Below are 16,842 nucleotides of genomic sequence, written 5' to 3'. Positions count from 1 at the left end.
CCTTGTTTTTGATGCATGTTCTGAATAGTTTCCCACTGCTTTTTTGTACTTCCTACCATAGTCATTGCAGTCTGCAGCACCAGGGTTAGTGGACTCCTGCTATGTGTGGCTAGTCTGTGTTTCCTATGCTCCATTAGCTTGGGGAAGAGGAATTCTTGATTTTCTTTCTGCACAGCCAGTCTCCAGTCATCAGACACAGAAGCAGACACTTGGAATTCACGCTCTGCCATTCATGTCTGCACAACTGCTTGAAACCAAGGAGTGTTTTATCACAGAGCATTCCTATTGCTGTAATCAAGGCTGCAGCTCTACTCTCCTTGAGTCATGCAGATCTGCTTCTGCCTCACCTCCTTTCACCTCACTTTTGTCGATCTTTGCTAAATTGATTCTGGGTGCAGAGCTGAATGGCCAATAGCATAGCAATGCTATCCCTGCAGTAACAGGCTGCCTTCTCCAGCAGCTGCTAACAGGAGAATGCAAGGAGTATATGGAAATGAGGGGGATGGTGGCAATGAGGAGAAAAATACTCTTGCCTTCATTAAAATATCAAGGCAACCTCTGGGACAGGCTAGTAGCACTTTGTGCCTTTGCGTGAAGTGAAGGAGTACACAATAGTCCCCACAGCTACTTCTTGTAGCCCCTTTCATGTAATCCCCTTCTGGAGCTGGGCTAATTAAATTAGCGGTAAGTAGTTTGTGATATGATGTTGCTCTTAGAGATGTAAGGACAGTCATCTGGAAAGTAGTCTGCAACTGGGACTTCTGGAAGAGCTCTAAGAGTGGAAAGATACAGATGGACAATGTATCAAGGAGACACCTGAAAAAAATGGGGGGAATGTTGATTTAGGAAATAAATGTGAAAGCTTGTAGATGTTACAAGAGGGAGATGCGAAGTACCCTGACCTAAAAGGAATATGAGGCTGAGCTACCTGTAGCACTGAGTTTGTCAGAGACTTAGAAAGTTGATGGTTATTAGCTATTCCAACTCCAGAGTTTTAAGTGATGAAGAGATCTAATTGTCAAATTAAATGGTTGCGTTTTGCTATCTGTTTCCAAATTGTTTGGCTTCTTCCAGCATATTAGAAATAGGAATAGATAGGAAGAGGCTAGTATGACTTTAGCACAAAATTTTTGGTAACCTGCAGGGAAAAAGAAAGTGGCAGAGGAAGTCTATGATGAGGGAAGAATAGCTCTGTAACAGAACAGGAAAAAAAGTTTGAATAAATATGCATCAGGCACAGTGGGAGTAATCAGAGGACTCACAGATGGAAAACTAGAGGATTTCAGAACTTAAATAGGAGGTTTCCTAAAATGAGGTTATCTAATTAAATAATTATTGAGGTAGAAACTGCTTTCTGTACTCATCTATTGTTTCTCCCTGTGGAGCAGCAGAAAGGGATATCTGCCAGCAAGGGTAGGTTTGGGATGTATGTGCTGTGTAACTGCAAGGCAAGGCATAGCCACCAAAGGCCTGGGGGGTTTTGAGGATGATCTCCGCATGCAGATTGTGCTGTATGTGTGCGCAGAATGTACTACGTGTGGGTGTCGTGGGGGAGGGACGTGTGTTTAGAGGGACTGGTGTTTAGAAGTATAGCTAATGGAGGCTCTGTCTGAAGAGAAGTGCTTTGAAGCTCTGGGTTATGGGAAGATATATACAAGGCCTAAATATGACACAAGATCAGAGAAACCATGGGCTTGATTCACCCTTGCTTACATAAGCAAAATGAAAATAGATCCTGCCGCTTTTTATCATGCACCTTCAAATCTGAAATCTAAGCTAGCTACTACAGCTTGGCAAGATTCAGTCCAAGTTTGCAGTTTTATCTTCTTGCTCTGTCACTAGGGAAGCATTGAATGGACAAGAGATCCTAGGAGGAGGTGGTTTATGTGCTTGACCCACTGGTTGGCAGTGTAGAGAGGTGTGGGGCTTGTGCTGTCATTTACTTTCTTGTGCTTCTTGCAGCAGGGTCACACAGGTGTGGTTATAGCATCTTCACTGAACGTACCAGCCGGGGAAAGTGGTTAGAGGGAAAGTCAACTGATAAGTCACGGGAAAACTGCCCAGATTTGGTTTCCCTTGGATCTGAATTCTGGATTTGATTTCGCAAACCAGCAGAGTTAGAGCTACATGCACTGAGCAGTCTCTGATCTCACTCCTTGCAGGCACACTGCGCTCATCTTCACTGATCTTCTCTAGTTTCCTGAAGAATTAGCTTTTCAGGCTAAAGAACAGCTGTGAGCAGCTGGAAGGAGGAGCCCTGCTTGTATCAGGATGTTTCAGGGCTTCTTAGTAACAAAAAAAAAAGGAAAAATAGATGAAGAGCTATAAAGCAATGCAATCAAGGGAAGCCATAGAAAACATGGAGACTGAAAAAGGAGAGGGAGTAAAGGGGGAGAGTGACAGTGTAATGGAGGAGTGGGTTGCCAGAGGAAAGAAGATGCATAAAATTGGAAGGATGGGATGAAGAGAGAAGGGAGAGAATGTGTGTGTGTGTGTGTGTGTGTGTGTGTGTGTGTGTGTGTGTGTGTGTGTGTGTGTGTGTGAGAGAGAGAGAGAGAGAGAGAGAGAGAGAGAAAGAAAGAAAGAAAGAAAGAAAGAACAGGGCTATTCTGAATATAGGAAGGTACCATTACTAACAGATGTGGGACTATACATGAGGGATGCACTGTGTTTAGGGGAAAGGTGTCGGTGTGTGCACGATCGTGGAAGCAGGCAAGTTCATACAGAGCAGTACAGATTTTAGAGGGTCTCTGTGAGGTGACTGGGATTTTGGGTTGCTGCAGCACTGAGCCCTGGAGGGTGTTATTTATAGCAGCAACCGCTGAGGCAGGAAAAGTTTGCTCAAGCTGTCATTTGTGTGAGCCAGAGAGCTGGAGTCTAGCTCTCCCTCCCTCCCTCTCTTGCTTTCTTCAGATTTTCACTGTAATTAGCAAGCTTTATATGAGCTGGGTCAGAGCTGGCAGCTTTTTTAGAAGACTGTGTTCTCCAGGCAGGAATAAGGAGAGGTTTTTCTTCTGGGAATATTTAGCCTGTTCCTTTGTTTTGTTTCAAGGACTGTTCTGCTCATGCAGAGGTGGAATCCACAAGAGGGGAGCCGCAGAACCACAGATTTCGTCTGAAGTCCCAGCAACAAAAGTCTGTATCTGAAAATTCACAGTCAGACTTTTCAATGTTCCCTTGGATTTAGGTATAATAATAAAAAAAGAGTCTTTTTAAGATTTTCATCTGTGTTAATTTTGGCTGGTCTAAGATGAAAAAAGCCCATTAATGTAAAGTTGTTTTATTGTCACTTACATGGAAAGTCTGTTTCCTTTCAAATCTAACAAGCTTCCTATTGAGTGCACAAGTAAAAGTGATAGGGAAAGTAGCAAAGGGTCAGCGTACAGAAACAAATGGTTAATATCTGTGTTTCTGTGACAGATGATGGCAATGATCTTTTGTCATGTGATGTAAGGTCTCTTACATTTTGTATGCATGAGTGATATGGCTGGTATTAATCCAAGGCAAGGAAATTCCCCAGTTGTAGCAGATTCTCTGCTACAGGATTTTCGCAAATATGATGTGGTATTTGTACTATGTGAGATGTATGCAAAGGCAGTCAAGGCTGTGCAGACAGTCGTGTTGGTACAATTGTCTACCTTTGCCAGTGCATGCAAACACTCATGTATATTCAGTGACACGCATACGTCCTTCACTACATAGAGCTCTCGTTACTTTGGTGTTTGATCACTGCTGCTTTAATGCCCTAGGAAAAATATTCAAGTGAAACTAGATATACCTCATGATACTGGCACGTGGCCTGGATTAGTGCCCAAAGAAGCCCTCCCTTGGAAACTACTTGAGACTACTTCTGTGGAGCCAAAGTTATACTGAAGAGGAGGAATGATGGCAATATAGAATTAGGTTTCTAAATAGGATGCCATAAATATTGATTTGGGTTCTGTTTTATTAAATGTGTTCACAAGAATAAATGAAATTGCTGCTTGCAGCATATCCCAGTGTTGGATTAAGTTTCAGTGAAGGCTGTAAGAAATACACAGTTGTGGGCAAGACATAAAAGAGATTCTGCTTGATGGAGCTCAGACTGATGCTCTCAGCAAGAGTAGGATATTGGAAGGAAGAAACCTGGAAAGCATGAACCCTGGGAGTATTTGGGGAGGTAGAGAAAAAGGCAGATTTACATGCATTTGCAATGAAACACAGCAACAATATTTTTCAGGGGGATTATGTCACAGAGCATCTGAGAATACTTTCTGTTTCAAGTACTGATGGGAGTAAAACTTCTACTGTGCGGCAGAATGAGGTGAGCCCATTGAGTAGTGTGGGGGTGTCTGTTTACTGCTGAACTTGCTTGGAATTTTGTTAGAATTTTGGAAGGAAAAGGATGAAGAACCCTGAGGAACTGGTAGAAGACAGACTTTAGAACGTGTTTTGAGTTACTGCTTAAAAGATGATTATGAGAAGATGGCTTAACTGTATTCAAGGAGCTGTTTGTGGGAGTAGCGATGTAATGAGATAAACTTTAGCAAAGGGCAATTTACTGGGAGTGGTAAGAAGCAGTCCTTAGTGGTGAAGGGCATGGAAGAACCTCCCAAGGGAAAATAGTGAGAGCTTAATTGTTTGAGTCATTTACAACAAACTAGAGAGACCTCTTAAACTCAGATCTCATCTTGGGTGATTTAAGGACATAATAGAATATACATGACCTTTGGAGTATATGGCCTTGATGACCCTATCTTTTTGGTCTAATTTCTAGGAATGCAAGATACATGTATGTCCTTCTTTCCCAAAATAAAGAATATTAAATGAAAGTAGTAACCTGAAACTAGGTAGAGGCGCAAGCCGTCTGGGGAGATCAGCAGATGCTATACTTCAGTGCGAATGTAAAAATAGAGAGAACAGAGAAACCACGCGGGGGGCAAATTTTTTATTAGAAATGGAGCTGTTGGCCCAATATCCAGTGGTCAGGGACACAACTGAGCAAAATCACTGAAATAACCCAGGCAAATAGGCAGCTCCAGTAAAGTAAGCATGAATTGTATCCAGGTAAGACTGACAGACTCTCTGAAGCCATTTTCCAACACTGTTAATCCTGGCAGTTTCACGTAGTTAGCATCTGTATTTAACAATTACAAATCATATTAAGAAAAGGTGCATTAGGATATGGTCTACCAAAGAGCTTGCCATGTGGCAGTGATTCTCAACATTTTTGACTTGCAATCAGGCATATACCTGCCAAATCAGTTAGCAGTGACCTGTGAGAATATGAAACATCACAAGATAAGTTCTTGTGGGTTATAAAGCAGAAAAAAGGAGAGTGATCCGTGAATCCTGCTGAGCATGGGACTTGCAATGTGAAGAGGGTGGGTGGAGTGAAAGGCTCTGAAACTGTGCATGCCCCTCTTCTCTCACCCCTGGTTTGTATCGTTTATGACTGGAGGGAGGGAGAGGAGGTGCTATTTTAATTCCCCAGCCTCTTCTGCATCCAGAGACACCTTCCCTTCCTCTATCATGTGCTCCTTGAATGTGAGGGGAACCGGCATTTCCTTCTTCCATCCTGACAGTTGCACCTTAAGGAAACTACCCCTTAGCTCTTCTCCTAGCTCAGGAGCCTGGTGCCATCCCTCTGCTGCTGAACGGGTGTGCTACTGCTCGCCGGGGAGGGGAACCGCAAAGGACTGCCAAGGACCTTTGACCACACTCAGGACCTTTCCTGAGTCTGGCACTGATCCTCTGTTCTCCCATGTCTTTCATTCTTTACTTACTGGCAGTGGTGGTCCATTCGTCTCCTGTAGAGGACTGCTGTCTTTCCCTGTAATGTGACTCATCATCTAGGGAATTCCCTAAGCAGTGAGTCAAGAAGATAGCAGGAAAACTGTTTGCCCACTTGCTTAAACAAGGGAGCCTGGCTGTAGCGTAGCAGAGAAGTAATTAGTTTTCAGTGTGGCTGGGCTCATCCTGTCCTTTCCTAAAAGCAGGACGTTTCAAGATGAGCTGTAGCAGGGATACATCACTGATGAGTTCTTTTTTTTATTTATTTTCATCTTGAAATGTGCTCCTCCTGATTTTTTTTTTTTTTTTTTTTTTTTTTTGTCTGCATTGTAAGGTGGCTGATCTGAGAAGCATTCCAGGGTGGAGTAAAGCCGACAGATTTGTATTTGCCAGTATCGTAGTGAAAAACAGCTTGCCTAAAGAAATGAGGCAGTCAAACTGGCATAAGTAGCGTTTACCTCTTCAGCCAGCCCTGGCTGACTTAACCCAGTGTTTGTTATTCTTCCTATAGACAGGTTAATAGCTGTGTGATTTACAACTGTGCAGTAGTAAATTTTGAATGCAGCCATGGGATATTACAACAAAAACAGAGAACTTCAGTCCACAATGGCTGTGTCCAGGAAAAATGAATTATTGTCGGGCAGTTGTCAGAATACCACGCACATGAGCAGGGGTTAGCTGAGGTTCTAGGTGTTTGCATTGCTGACTGACGTCAGGTAGATTTGGGGTGCCCAGCTGCTCAGCATTTTTGAAGCTGAGGTGCTTGCTGCATCTACTGACTTGCATTGGCTCATCCTAGTGATCCTTTTCTCAGCATCCCTTCCCTGCCCCATTCAAGTCAATCTTTTCTTGTCACTCATTGCTGACTATTAAACATTACCAGATTTTATTACCCTGTAGAACAGTAAGTTCTATTAAAAATACAAAATCAGTTTTGCTTTTGAATACATCTCCCCCCAGCAATTTGGATATGATTTTCACTCAAGCTTGGAATTGTCAGAAGGCTCAGATTGTGGGCTTTGCTAGCACAAAATGTAGGTGGTTGCAGATATGTCGGCATTGATACAACACTTGGGTGTTGTTTTTTTGACTAAATTAATGTCAGCAGACTTGGGTTGTTCTTGCTTCTCCACTCCTATCTCTTTAATGAAGTGGCTCATTTTGGTGTCCTTTTGTTGTTTCTTCACAAGTTATTCATAAAGACGTTTTTATTTTCTCGTAGTCTGGCAAGCGTGAAGCCTGGAGTTAAATTCTGCTCCTACTGAGGTCAAAGGAAAAAAGTCTGAGTAAGCTTAGGACTGTAGAGTGAACCCGCCTGTAGGTTGTTTCCATATTTCTCAGAACGTGATTCTTCCTTTATTCTGGGCGCTCAAAGTGCTTGTTATCTTTATGATCTAACTCACTTGATACCTGAAGATGCTTTTGAGAGGAGGATGGTGCTTACCCCTGTAAACTCGTTCCTTGCTGCCCAGGATCCTGGCTGTGGAGTATGCCAATTTGAAAAAAGGGGAGACTTCGAATCCTGTTAGTTTTTTTTTTTTTTTCCTCCTCTCTCTCTCCTATTTACACGTGCATCTTACTAATTACAATGAAGACAAGCAGCACCATTGGCAAATACACTTATTAAATGCACTTACTGGAAATGTTTATTTTGTTCATGAAAAATGTGCTGAGAATGTTGCCAGGATAGTGCTGTTCAGTTTGTGTAACACTGAACAGAGGTGGTATGGAGACAGCAGGGAGAGTCCGGGGATATCCTCCCTGAGGGAGCTGCTATGTGCAGTGTTGCTGATGCACTTTCGTACAACTCTGAGCCCTGGGCGCAGATTCTAAACTGGCACCGGTAGATGAATAAAGTTGAGGGAAGGGGCATATTCCAAAACAGAGAATTTGTCCTGGCTTTCTCTTTAATTCAGTGGATCTCTCATCCTGCTTTTAACTGATGATTGTAAAGTTGTGAACAAGTGCTGTAAATACTAGTATTTCAGTATCATTTAAGTCTGTTTAGGACTTTTCCGTATTCTTGCTCTAAAAACAATGAAAGTTGTAAGATGATCCTCTTCTTCCAGGAAAAAAATGCTGGCAAGGAGATACAAAGCAGATACATTGCTTGTTCCAATATCTCTGTGTATATGTCTCAAACAAATAATAAAAAATAATCCTTCAGAAAAAGCTGTTCTTTGCTAGGTTGAATACATTACATTTGAAGATAGCAGTGGCATGGCTAGGCAGCCCTCCAAAAGCAAGCGGGGTACTAAGCCACAGGCTAATGTTGAGAATTTTACCTGGTGTTACCTTGTGTACTGTGTGTTTGTGTGTGACCTCCACTGAATAGAGGCAAATGAATGTTGTCAGCTTTCCCTGTATTTATTGTGTTTTCTTAGATGCTTACTTTCTCTCATGTTGTTGTTAGATGGGGAAAAATGTTTTAATCCTTGCAGTTACAGCAAAATGCTTGGAAACTTGAACCCTTTATATTCGGAAACTCAAAAAATAACTAAGAATTTTTGAAAGTAGTATCCCTTTTTAAAAATACTTCCAAATTTTGAGACCTCAGTTAATGGCTTTGATTCCCTGGGATTATCATACTGTTATTGCTCAGGAGCAGGCGATACTTAAATGTTGGACCCTATGTGGTGTGTTGTGTGTAGCGTTGTCCTACAGGAAGATAACTATTTTGAAGAGGACAGCAAATGTGATCCCAAATCTTCTGCATTAGTAATAAGGTTCTGAAAGCTGAGTTTTCCTCATGAGGGAAGAGGAGCCTTGTAGAAAACTCTGATAAGGGGCTTTTGAAATTCCAGGGAATAGATTGCAAGTCTGGGAAGTTGAAGAGAGTTAAGGGGTAGGAGATTTTATCTAGGTCTGAAGATCGTACAGGACTCATGAGACCTATTTGTGCCCAACACAAGAAGTATTCAGAGTAAAGGGTGAAGGGGATGAATTTAAGCAAGGAACATACACACTCAGAAAACATCTTGATGTCTTTCTGTAGCCTGAGGAAAGGGGCTTTGTTTAAAAAAAAAAAAAAAAAAAAAAAAAAAGTAAGGAGGAATAAGCTGAGTTGGAGCCATGATGGGCCAGTATATTGGGCCAGCTGGCCAGTCTATTCTTGTTACTATCGATATATTCTTGTGACCTTCATCGTTCCATTTCCAGTGGTCTGTTTTTGTCGGCATTTACAGTTTAAGCTGGATGGGCATATATGTAAGTATTTGTCCCTTGGGTTTTGAAGGTCAGTTTATACTCCAAAATGTATTTTGGGTATTTGTGCCAGTGGGCAGCACTGTAGTGCCACATCTAACCTAATCACATTAGTTCTGTAATGGTGACATTGTAGAAAGATCGTTGTGGTGCAGTGGTCTTATCCTGGGGGAGCTGAGTATGAAATATGCCAAGCCGCAAGAGGCTTTTTGAACCTTTCTTTTCTCAAATCTGGTGGCTTACTCTCATGACTCTGGTACTATGTCTCATTTAATTTCCTTCTCTGTGGAAAATGGGAGATTGTAAGGGAGATCTTAAAAATAGGTGTGAAATTTGTATGCCAAAATTAAAGACCCCACTGATTCCACCAGCACTTCATGCCCATGTTGAGAATCTGTGACTTTGTCGTAAATACAGCTCCTACATTAATAGATATAATAGGTTTTAAAATACAGATTTGTTCCCTCAGTCATAATTGGTCATGAAAGACCTATGCTCAAAAATTCCTGGCAGTTGCTGCACCATCTCCTCCCGGGGAAGGGACTTAGCCTACAATTCTTGCAGACATCACTCACAGCAGATGTATCTTGCCTCTTGCAAAAGGCAGCCCTATTTTAGATGCTCCTTTGGTGATACGGAAATTGTCTCCCTATTATACTATGAGCCTCTCTCCCACATCGTATGTTGACTAGGTGTCCGTCCCTGTTACAGAGATACTCTGAGGTCTTCCCATCCTGGAAGGGCAGTTTTCTATGATCTGGACTTTATCTCTTTCCTCTGTCCCACTGCTTACTTCTAGTGTTTTTTGCTGGTGGCTGTTATGGGTAAATTGTTCAGGGAGCAGTGTGGTAACAGACCTTGCTGTCCACTTCACACTGCACACTGAATCTTGCAAAAGGTTCTGGAGGGGAGATGGATTTGTATGTGTGCAGTTGTAGGCAAGCAAACACCTCCTAGCAAACTGCAGGACACTTCGTAAGAAGTGACATCCCCTCTTTTCCCTGCCAGGGAAGAACAATTCCCAGATTGTAAGAATTCAAGCTGTGGAGTATGAAGAGCTCCATTTAAGGCCTTGAAAATAGCTGGCTGAGGATTGATGAGGTTTGATCCAAGTTCCAACTGATGATTTCCATCAAGTACAGGAAATGCTTATAGAAAAGCATACTTGATAGGAAGCTGTAAGCTGCAGTGGTGGTGACCCAACCTGAGACAGAGCCTGTGTGGGACAGGCTTGTGAGGAAAAGAGAAAATTTGGGTGATCAGGCAGGGGATGCCTTAATGGGGCTGAACCCTTTACATTAGCGATGTGTCATTTCAGGAGAAGAGATGCAGATACGTGAGGATCATTAACTGTATGGTTAAGCATGCTGATCAGAATGTTACTTTTGGTCAACGCTTCATTTGGCATCTGTAAGAAATAGAGAGAACTTCAGTTACCCTAACGAATAATTTTGAAAGGAGAAGAAACACAAACAGACGAGGTACAAAACATGGTTCTGTTTGATACAAGGAGACATGGGAAGATGTATAATGCTATAGAGAAGCACTTGCAGTTGTCACGCTGTGTAGTAGGAGGGAGAAGACTGTTCTAGAGGTTGCTTTCTGGTTGAAATAATTTGATGGTTATTCAGACATTGTCCTCTGCCTGCCTGGGCAGCACTGGTGCCCCTCAGGACTTACCTTAGAGGTGCCCCTGTTCTCCTTTCAGGGCTCCTGAGCCAGGCTACAGTGCCCATGCTGCCCCCTCAGGACAGACCTCTTTGCGTACATGGGCAAGGCTACCTGGTTGCGTGGTCAGAGAGAAGGGAAGCCGGGCACCTGGAAAGCACCTCTTCGGTGAGGCAGCACAGGCAAGCAGAGGAACAGAAAATAACCACCAAGGGAATATTGCTGCTTGAACTGCCATTGCACAAAGCATGTTTCGCTTCAGTTTTCCAGGTGGGTTTTCCCAACCAGCTCTAGCAGATGACCTGTGAAAGCTAGCAGTCCTGGGCTATTACTTCGCAGCGGGACAACAGGTTGGGACTGGGAAATTCCCTGGGAACATGGTGGCATTTCATCCAGTTCTCCAGGAGCATGTGATCAGGAGGACCAGCTTGCCAGCACGTGTTGCTGGATTTCTGCAGAAGAGCTAAGGGCTCTGCACTTTAGAGACTCCTGCAGCCATCTACAGAGAACTTGGAATGTCGCTTTCTTCTGGGCTCTCTGTAGCGCTAAGCAGTGAAGATGATGGTCTGGTTTCTGGGCTTTGAACAGGTTGTTCTTTTGAGGAGGTTCTGTTGGGCTAATCATACTGTAAGACTCTAGAGCTGAGGTAGAAATTGGGGAGGTCAGCTGAATGTAGGGAGCTCACAGATGTGAAGCACAGATGAAATGGGTTTAATTTGTCATACCTGTGTCATGTTGGTTGCAAACACCTCACTGTCTCATGCAGAGGGGAAAGATGACAAATGACTTGGGCTCGCAGGGCTTCTTTCTGCTAATGCCCAGTGATGCCTGCTCTTTAGTGGTCTGTCAAAATAAAAAGAAATTATTGGCACTGTAGGGAACCTGATTTCAGCATGCTGATTTGACCTCCCATCATCTGCTTTACAGGAATAACAAGCAGTGGTCTGAACTGCAGGAGGTAAAGTGGGGACCAGGAGGAAGTTTGGGGGCTATATAGGTGGGGATGCATGAGCGAGTCTGCAGCCTGTGTGGATGCAGGGATACAAATTTGTGCAGAGAGATTGCAGAAGGTTAGTGTATTGGGCTGCGTGGGTGCAAATGTTATGCCTCAGGTGTCTGAGTGATACTGTGAGCCTTACAGCAAATCCTGCATGTGGATTTGGGTAGAGGGGAGTAGGCGATTTTCTCCTGGGGTGTTGGCATGGTGTGGGTGGTGTCCCTTCCAATAACATCTACGTATAGCCCTTTTCCTCAGGCTGTAGCTCTGCTCAGCTTGTGTTTGCTTGTGTGCCTTCTTCTGAGGGTAATGACAGGCGTGGTAGGATGTTGGATTAAACTAAGTCTCCTAGGTTTAGCTGGAGTCTTGTCTCACTGTAGCATTTTTCTTCTCCTTTGCTCTTTTCTCTAAGCCTTCCCCTACAGACAGCTAACTTATCCCTTCCCCCACATCCTGCCATACCCCAGAGAGCATGTCACAAGGAATTAACGGCTGAAAAGGCCTGGGAGAGGCTGCTCCTTTGGAACAGTCTCTGCTTTCTGTGACCGGGTTGGCCCCTTCTGTGTGCCCCTTTTGTGTCCTGTCCAAATCCCCTCCCCCTGGCCATTCAGTGAGTGCCAGAGGATAGACCAGCGGCCCAGCGCCTTTCCGATCCCTGCTCCAGCAGTGCTGTGTCTGACGCCATCCGCTGCGAGGAGAGGGGGGTTCCCACACGCAACCGAATCTCCAGGACATTCCTGAGTCGCTGCTGCAGCACTCAGTCCCTCCTGTTTCTCAGCGGCAGGAGAGAGAAGGCTTCTGTGCTGCGGTGCTTGCTGGTGGAGAGCTTCCTCTGCTCCCATCTCTGTGCAGCTCTCCCCATGATTCTGACAGCATCGCCCGCTCTTGTTCCCAGTCTTCCTTCCCACAATTCACATACAATCTCCTCAGAATAGGGATGATGTCACTTCCTTCCAGAGTGTGTCGGGGGTGTGGAAGGGGGGAAGTCACGACCCCTGGCTCACTCTGAGCAGCCCCAGTTGGTTAAATGAGGTTGCTGCCTTGGAGGGAAGGAGTTGCTCTGAAGATAATGCCTGGCTTTGTCAGCAGATGGTCACCAAGCCATCCTTTCCTTCTCTGACTGGGATTTTCAATGGCTGCAAGAAGAGTTTGCTCTCCCCTCCTTCACTTGTGATGTCTCTCTCCGTGGATATGTACTTTTCCTGAAACACACTTATGGGAGAGAAGAATGGGCATCAGCTGGGCCACACGTCATGTAAGATTTCTGCTTCCTATAGATCTCACTCTAATCTGAGGGTCAGGGGTCTGGACTCCTTGCGTTCAGAGCTTGCACCTGCATGTTCTTCCCCCTAATCTGGGTGTCGGGAGCTTGGGGCTTCTTGCACCAGGGTTCAGGTTTTAAGGACCTAGGAATTTTTCATTCTTGTGTGGAGTAATTTTAGAGGCAGCATAAGAAGTTCCTTGCTGTTGCGAAACTAGGGTCAGTGGTCTCAGGGCTGTTTGTACTCTGATCTTGCACTTTTTCTCCCTGTTCCTTTATTAGATCCTGTCTTCATGCTGCTTAAAACATAACTGTTGAGATCTTGTACCCTGGGATGAAGCTAAAGAGTCCTCACACTAAGAGCATTCACTTTTTTTTGGTGGGGGTGGGAGATGGGGGGAGGGTAGGGGTAGTGGTTTATAGTCATAGGGCTTCTATCATTTTTCTTGTTTCCAAACTGGGGTCAAGGCCCCAGACATCTTGGTTTACATTTTGCATTGATGATCCTAGAAAATTAGTACTCTTTCTGTGGTGTACTGGGAGCCTGGTAAGAAGATGGCTAGGAGTGACAGTCCCACCATGAGTATTTCTCATGTCTGACAGTGAATGACAGGCTATTCTGCTCTGTGCCCATCTGTTGCTCTAGATAAGGAATTTACTTTAGATGTTCACTCTTCTTGCAGATACCCTGCTTCTTGATCTGGTGGAAGGTGGTAAAAGCATACAGAGCACAACTGCTTGCATTTCTAGAGGTAGGAGAGTTGTGGAAAGTGCACTGGTGGGATTCAGCCATGAGCCAAGGGGTGGTGGGAATTGTGCACTGAGATTTAGGGTAGACTGAGAGGTGCTGCAGTGGCCAGAAGCAGAGTAAATGAGTATGCTGAAAAGCATGTCCGCCTGTACTGAGGATTAGCAGTATTCAAGACACAAGTGCTGCCATACAGGTGGTACATGATAGGCAGTCGGGTTATTCATGGCAAGGCAAACAGTAATTGCCAGATGGCCAGAGGAGAGAGCAGTTTGAAGGTAAAGCTGCAATGTACTGAATGCTCCGATTATTGTGTGCTAAGGAAATGTGAATCTAAATGCTGTTGCAGTTTCACATTTTGCTTTGTTTGTGGAGTATAGTGTTTCCTTTACTGAAGTGAGTAACAGATTGGAAGCATGTTAGGGTATTAACTGTGGAGTCTCCTGAAAAGTGTGAAAGATTTCTGCAATTATTCAGTACTTCGTGGCTGAAATATATAGGGAGATCTAGTCCACTTGGGCTAGGGCTCAGCTGGGTGTCAGTATAGGAGGAGAGACACTCGCATGTTCTCTGATGTTCTGCACAGTAGGTAGCTTGTTGGGATAACCATATCTAACTGGTGAACAGGTTTGGGTGGGATGGGGCAGCTTCTGTTACTGCAGCTGTTTTGTGCTGTGATACAGTCTATGTGATCTGTCATAAAACCAACACTTATGTGACTTTGAAGGCACAAATTAGTTTAAATGTGATCATATCACTCTTCCCACTTTGTTACCCAGAGCACTAGAATTTAGTACATAATATGCAAGTTACCGTTGTTTCTATATGGTTCATGAGGTACAGCAGATGACATCCCCTCTGAAATGTTGATGGAAATCCTGATTACATCACAAGTAACAAATGTGGATGTTTTCATTTTTGCCTCTGTGAACTTAACAGCAAATTACCAGATCAGGATGAAAAGTAGTTATTACTTCAGAGATGCAGCTTGGGAATGGCGTGGTTGGTGCAAGTGATGACTGGAGTACCCTGGCAGAAGTATGTGAACATGAAGGATGGGGAGGCTGGAATAGGAAGAAATGCAGTAATTTGGGACTGAGGTGATTGGGAGAACTCGGTGGGTGTTCCACTTCTTGGCACTCTCTAGGTGGTGGCTCAGAACGAGGAGCAGGGGCCAATGTGTGGTGTTCCGTGCTTTGTGGTAGCACAGGAGGGTGCAGGTCAGCACAGAAGTGTTGTGGCAGGCTTTAGGATGCTAATGAGTATTTTGGTATACCTGGCCAAGTGAGAGAAGGCTCTATTGGGCAGCAAGAGAAGAGGCTGGCAGCAGGTGCACGTGTGGGAGAATGTGGTAATAGGAGTTTGTACAGAGTTCAGGCTGGTATAACCTGTCAAAAGCACTCAACACTGGCTGGTTACTAACAGGATTCCAAGTCAGCTTGTGAAGTGGAGCTGGGTGAGTGTTAATTATGTTCAGTGTGAGTTACACACCTGTTTCACCTAATACCCACTCTTTAAACTTTTAACTCCTTAAGCTCTTTTGCTCTCTCCTTCTTGAGCATACTATGCCCCCTGGTGCTCGAGGAAGGCTCTGCCATCCGTGGCATAAAATATGATAGCTTTCAGGTTGTGGTCCTTCTGCTGGCATGTGGTTGTGGCTGTGGATGGCTATCTTGTTGTGGGGGGAGAGAGATCAGTGGCATCTCTGATTCTGTTGTTTCTTTTCCAGGAGGTGAGTGTCGTGCCTGCTGAACCTCCTCAGACCCACTAGCCATGCCAGGGATTGTAGTGTTCCGCCGTCGCTGGTCTGTAGGCAGCGATGACCTCGTTTTGCCAGCCGTCTTCCTTTTCCTCCTTCATACCACCTGGTAAGTGAGAAGAGCAGGTGCTAAAGAGAATAATGCTTTGAATCGTTTCATGAATTCTTTTTGGTACTCCTGTTTCTTGCAGCTGTAATTCTTCCTGTGCTTATACATGCAGCTGGAGGGCTCGTATGAGGCGTTTCTGACAGATACCAGTGTATTCCCAGCTTTTGATTCTTTGGATCTGTGCTATTTTAAGTTCTAGTTCCGGTGTCAGAGAGTGAGTCTGACTAGAGTTCCTTGAATCCTCCTGTGCTGTCCAGGGTTGTCCACTGTAATTTGGGGCTGTGTTTCTGTACAGGTGCTCAGGGAAAATGATTGGAGTAGCAGATCCCATGGAATAACATGGCTCGACAAAGATCATCACATTTTTCTGACTAGGGCAGCAAGGCCTCTACATGGCTTGTGAGGAGGAGAGTTCCAGAACAAATTAATATAGACTGTAAGCAGCTGAGTTAGCTATCAGGAAATGCATGGGATGCTGAGGATCTTCAGTAGTGTTGTGAGGAGAGTAGGCATGGGATGTTACATGCAGCTTTGTTTGGCTTGCTGTTGGTAACAAGCTGGTTTGTGACTGGCAGGTTTGTGATCCTCTCTGTGGTGCTCTTTGGGCTGGTGTACAACCCCAACGAGACCTGCTCGCTTAACCTGGTGGACCACGGCAGAGGCTACCTGGGCATCCTGCTCAGCTGTATGATCGCAGAGGTGGCAATCATCTGGCTCAGCATGCGAGGCAGTATCCTGTACACAGAGCCCCGGGACTCGATGCAGTATGTGCTCTATGTCAGACTAGGTAAGAGGCAGCGGCCTGAGGCCTCCTAATGACTCAGCCTCCACACTACCATCTGCTATTGCAGAAGACTTCTCTCCCTACACCCTGACAAACGCACAGCTCCTGAAAGACATCCAGATGGCCACTTGTATGTGATATGCATCTGAATACATCATGTATACTGCACCCTGTCATTGCTGTAAGACTCTCATGCAATGCCCCAAATATCTTCCTAGCAAACCTTTAACTTGTCACCCTCATTGTGATGCAGGTACATCACTTTCCTCTAACAAAATATGCTCCCCTTCTGCCTTGCAACAGAGATCTTCTCCCACGGTGAGATGTATCTATATACCTCTCCCCCACCTCTTTCCACAAGATTTCCTGTGATACAGGCATATCCCTGTGTAAATCATGGCTGTTCCCACATTGAGGCATGTGCATGTCCTCACCTGTCACATGTATATTTAAGTCTGCACCCACCTACCTTGAGACATATACTTGACCTCTTGACTTACACTTGTGATGCATCTCTTCATCCACCAGCCTGCACTTTGA

At 44.5% G+C, this 16,842-nt stretch overlaps 1 protein-coding gene across 4 annotated transcripts in view; it reads left to right on the top strand.

The window, feature by feature from the left end:
- Nucleotides 1-16,842, top strand: part of DAGLA (diacylglycerol lipase alpha) — a 73,520-nt gene that overhangs the window by 15,534 nt on the left and 41,144 nt on the right. For 2 of the 4 annotated variants that reach the window (XR_010389576.1, XM_064513381.1), the window contains exons 2-3: nucleotides 15,380-15,518; nucleotides 16,094-16,305. Coding sequence is in view for 3 of the 4 variants with exons in the window: in XM_064513381.1 (XP_064369451.1) it covers nucleotides 15,424-15,518; nucleotides 16,094-16,305 (307 nt within the window). In the remaining variant the exon portion in view is untranslated. Of the gene's footprint in view, nucleotides 1-12,628; nucleotides 12,897-15,379; nucleotides 15,519-16,093; nucleotides 16,306-16,842 lie in introns of those variants that run through there. The other 2 variants (XM_026109301.2, XM_064513382.1) reach the window with 2 other exon arrangements.

This window comes from Dromaius novaehollandiae, chromosome 5, assembly GCF_036370855.1.
Source record: "Dromaius novaehollandiae isolate bDroNov1 chromosome 5, bDroNov1.hap1, whole genome shotgun sequence".
Lineage (NCBI taxonomy): Eukaryota > Metazoa > Chordata > Aves > Casuariiformes > Dromaiidae > Dromaius > Dromaius novaehollandiae.
This window is presented reverse-complemented; position numbering and strand designations above follow the sequence as displayed.